Raw genomic sequence first — 1901 nt, forward strand, 5'->3', positions numbered from 1 at the left:
GGACAGGGCCCGGGGCGGGGCCTTGGGGCAAAAGGGCGGAGCCTGGGACCTGATACAGGAGGCGGGGGTGGGGCTGAGAGGAGGTGGGCGGGGCCAGGCGAATCCTTACCAGGCAGCGGCCAGCCACGCAGAGGCCTTGCGCACCTGGGCTGCAGGGGGTGCCGTCCAGGACACGGCCAAAGCTGTGATAGAAGGCGTGTCCCTCCGCCAGGCAGTTGAGATCGCACTGGTTGGGTGCTGGGGGCAGAAGTGAGTGGGACAGTGACCTCCATCGGACTTCCAGTCCCCCTGACCCGAGCTCCATCCGGCAAACATATGGGCAGATGAGGACCAGAGATTCAGCCAAAGCCACATAGGAAGCTGCAGCAGAGCCTGGACTGGACCAAAGGCCACCTGGGGCTCCCCCGGGGTGCACTGATTCATGAGTGGCCTCAACATCAGGGGTCCATTTGTACTGTCCATCAGTACCTTCCTTCCTTCCTTCCACAAGCACTCATTGAGCACCTACTGCGTCCACTTGTGGGTTCTGAGATACAGCACCGGGCAGAACTCAGTCAGCACTGGGGCCCCGCATCCAGCAGGTGACCAATTAAGTGTCTGTCCAGTACTAAGTCACGTGTAGCCTGGGTGTGTCCCTGCACTCCTGGCCTCAGTTTCCCCATCTGCCTAACAGCATGGTGAAACGGGCTGTCCCATTACACCCACAAACACACAACCCTGCCGGGAGTGGAGGCGCACACCTGTCATCCCAGCGGCTCAGGAGGCCGGGGCAGGAGGATTGTGAGTTCAAAGCAGCCTCAGCAATTTAGTGAGGTGCTAAGCAACTCAGCGAGACCCTGTCTCTAAACGAAATATGTATATAAAAGGGCTGGGGATGTGGCTTGGTGGTTAAGTGCCCCTGGGTCCAATCCATGGTACCAACACACACACAGTCCCAATCCCTGCCCAGGCTCCCTCTCCCTCTCACCCGTCTGAGCCAGGCTGGCAGACCCTGCCTGCAACGGATTTCGACCTGGCTGGGGTAGGGCACTGTGTGCGTGGGAACATGGCAGGGTCCTCCAGCTCTCGGTAGGGGGGAGCAGGGAGAAGAGAAAGAAAATCAGCCCGTGAGGCTGCACCTTCTCCCTCCTAGGCCTTCCTGTGTCCTGCCACTGTGGAGGCTGAGGCTGCCTGTCTCCCTTGAGTCTGGAGGCGTGCTGCCCTGGGCACAGTTATAGAACCCACTATTTTCAGCTCGATGCTGCAACATTTCCTGTGACTGCGATGAGTGTGAGTACGGCCAGCCTCTGCAGATCTGGCACTTGACCCTGTGCAGAACGGATCTGCTCTCTGGTGCTGCTTCACACTTCACTTTGCCAACTCCTACGTAGTCCTCAAAGCCCCAACACTAATGCCCCTTCTCTGTGCAACCCTTCTTCAAGTTCCTCTCTGGCTGTCAGCAATGAGTCGTTCACTCTGGACCACCCCTAACCACAGGAGGCCAGGCTACTCACCGCCGTGGAAAGGGATCCATTGATAGGTTTTCTGGGTGCCCAGGACAGGGTGGCCATTGTAGAGGGCACACTGTAGGTCTCGGAATGGCACAGCCCCTGGGGGACAGTCCTGGGAGCAAAGATAGGGGTCAGCCCCCAGGGGAGCCCAGTAGCAGGGCTGTCTGAGAAGCAAGAGGGCTTCTGGGCAGTTCCGAACTCACCGGCAACTGGCAAACGCGGTACTCATGGCCGCTCTCCCAGCACGGTTCCTCCCCGGGAAGCCTGCGGACGGGCCTGCGTGTGGTCAGAGCCCAGGGACCCACCCCGGCCAGGCCGGTGCACCCTTCGCCCCCAGCAACCCCACCCGCATTCCGGCGGGATCAGCAGGATTAAAGGGCACAGCATGCGTGGGCAGGTCCTGGGCGCGGC

The 1901-nt window shown here is 60.4% G+C and overlaps 1 protein-coding gene across 1 annotated transcript in view; it reads right to left on the reverse strand.

Moving 5' to 3' along the window:
- Positions 1–1852, reverse strand: part of Adamtsl5 (ADAMTS like 5) — a gene marked incomplete at its 5' end in the record, with an annotated part of 4104 nt that extends 2252 nt beyond the window's left edge. The window contains 4 exons of the mRNA XM_048810647.1: positions 1–42; positions 90–237; positions 1494–1602; positions 1694–1852. The exon at positions 1–42 is cut by the window's left edge and continues 95 nt beyond it. Of these exons, the coding sequence (XP_048666604.1) occupies positions 1–42; positions 90–237; positions 1494–1602; positions 1694–1852 (458 nt within the window). The remainder of the gene's footprint in view (positions 43–89; positions 238–1493; positions 1603–1693) is intronic.
- Positions 1853–1901: the final 49 nt, after the last annotated feature.

The sequence above is a fragment of the Marmota marmota genome, unplaced genomic scaffold, assembly GCF_001458135.2.
Source record: "Marmota marmota marmota unplaced genomic scaffold, marMar, whole genome shotgun sequence".
Classification (NCBI taxonomy): Eukaryota; Metazoa; Chordata; class Mammalia; order Rodentia; family Sciuridae; genus Marmota; species Marmota marmota.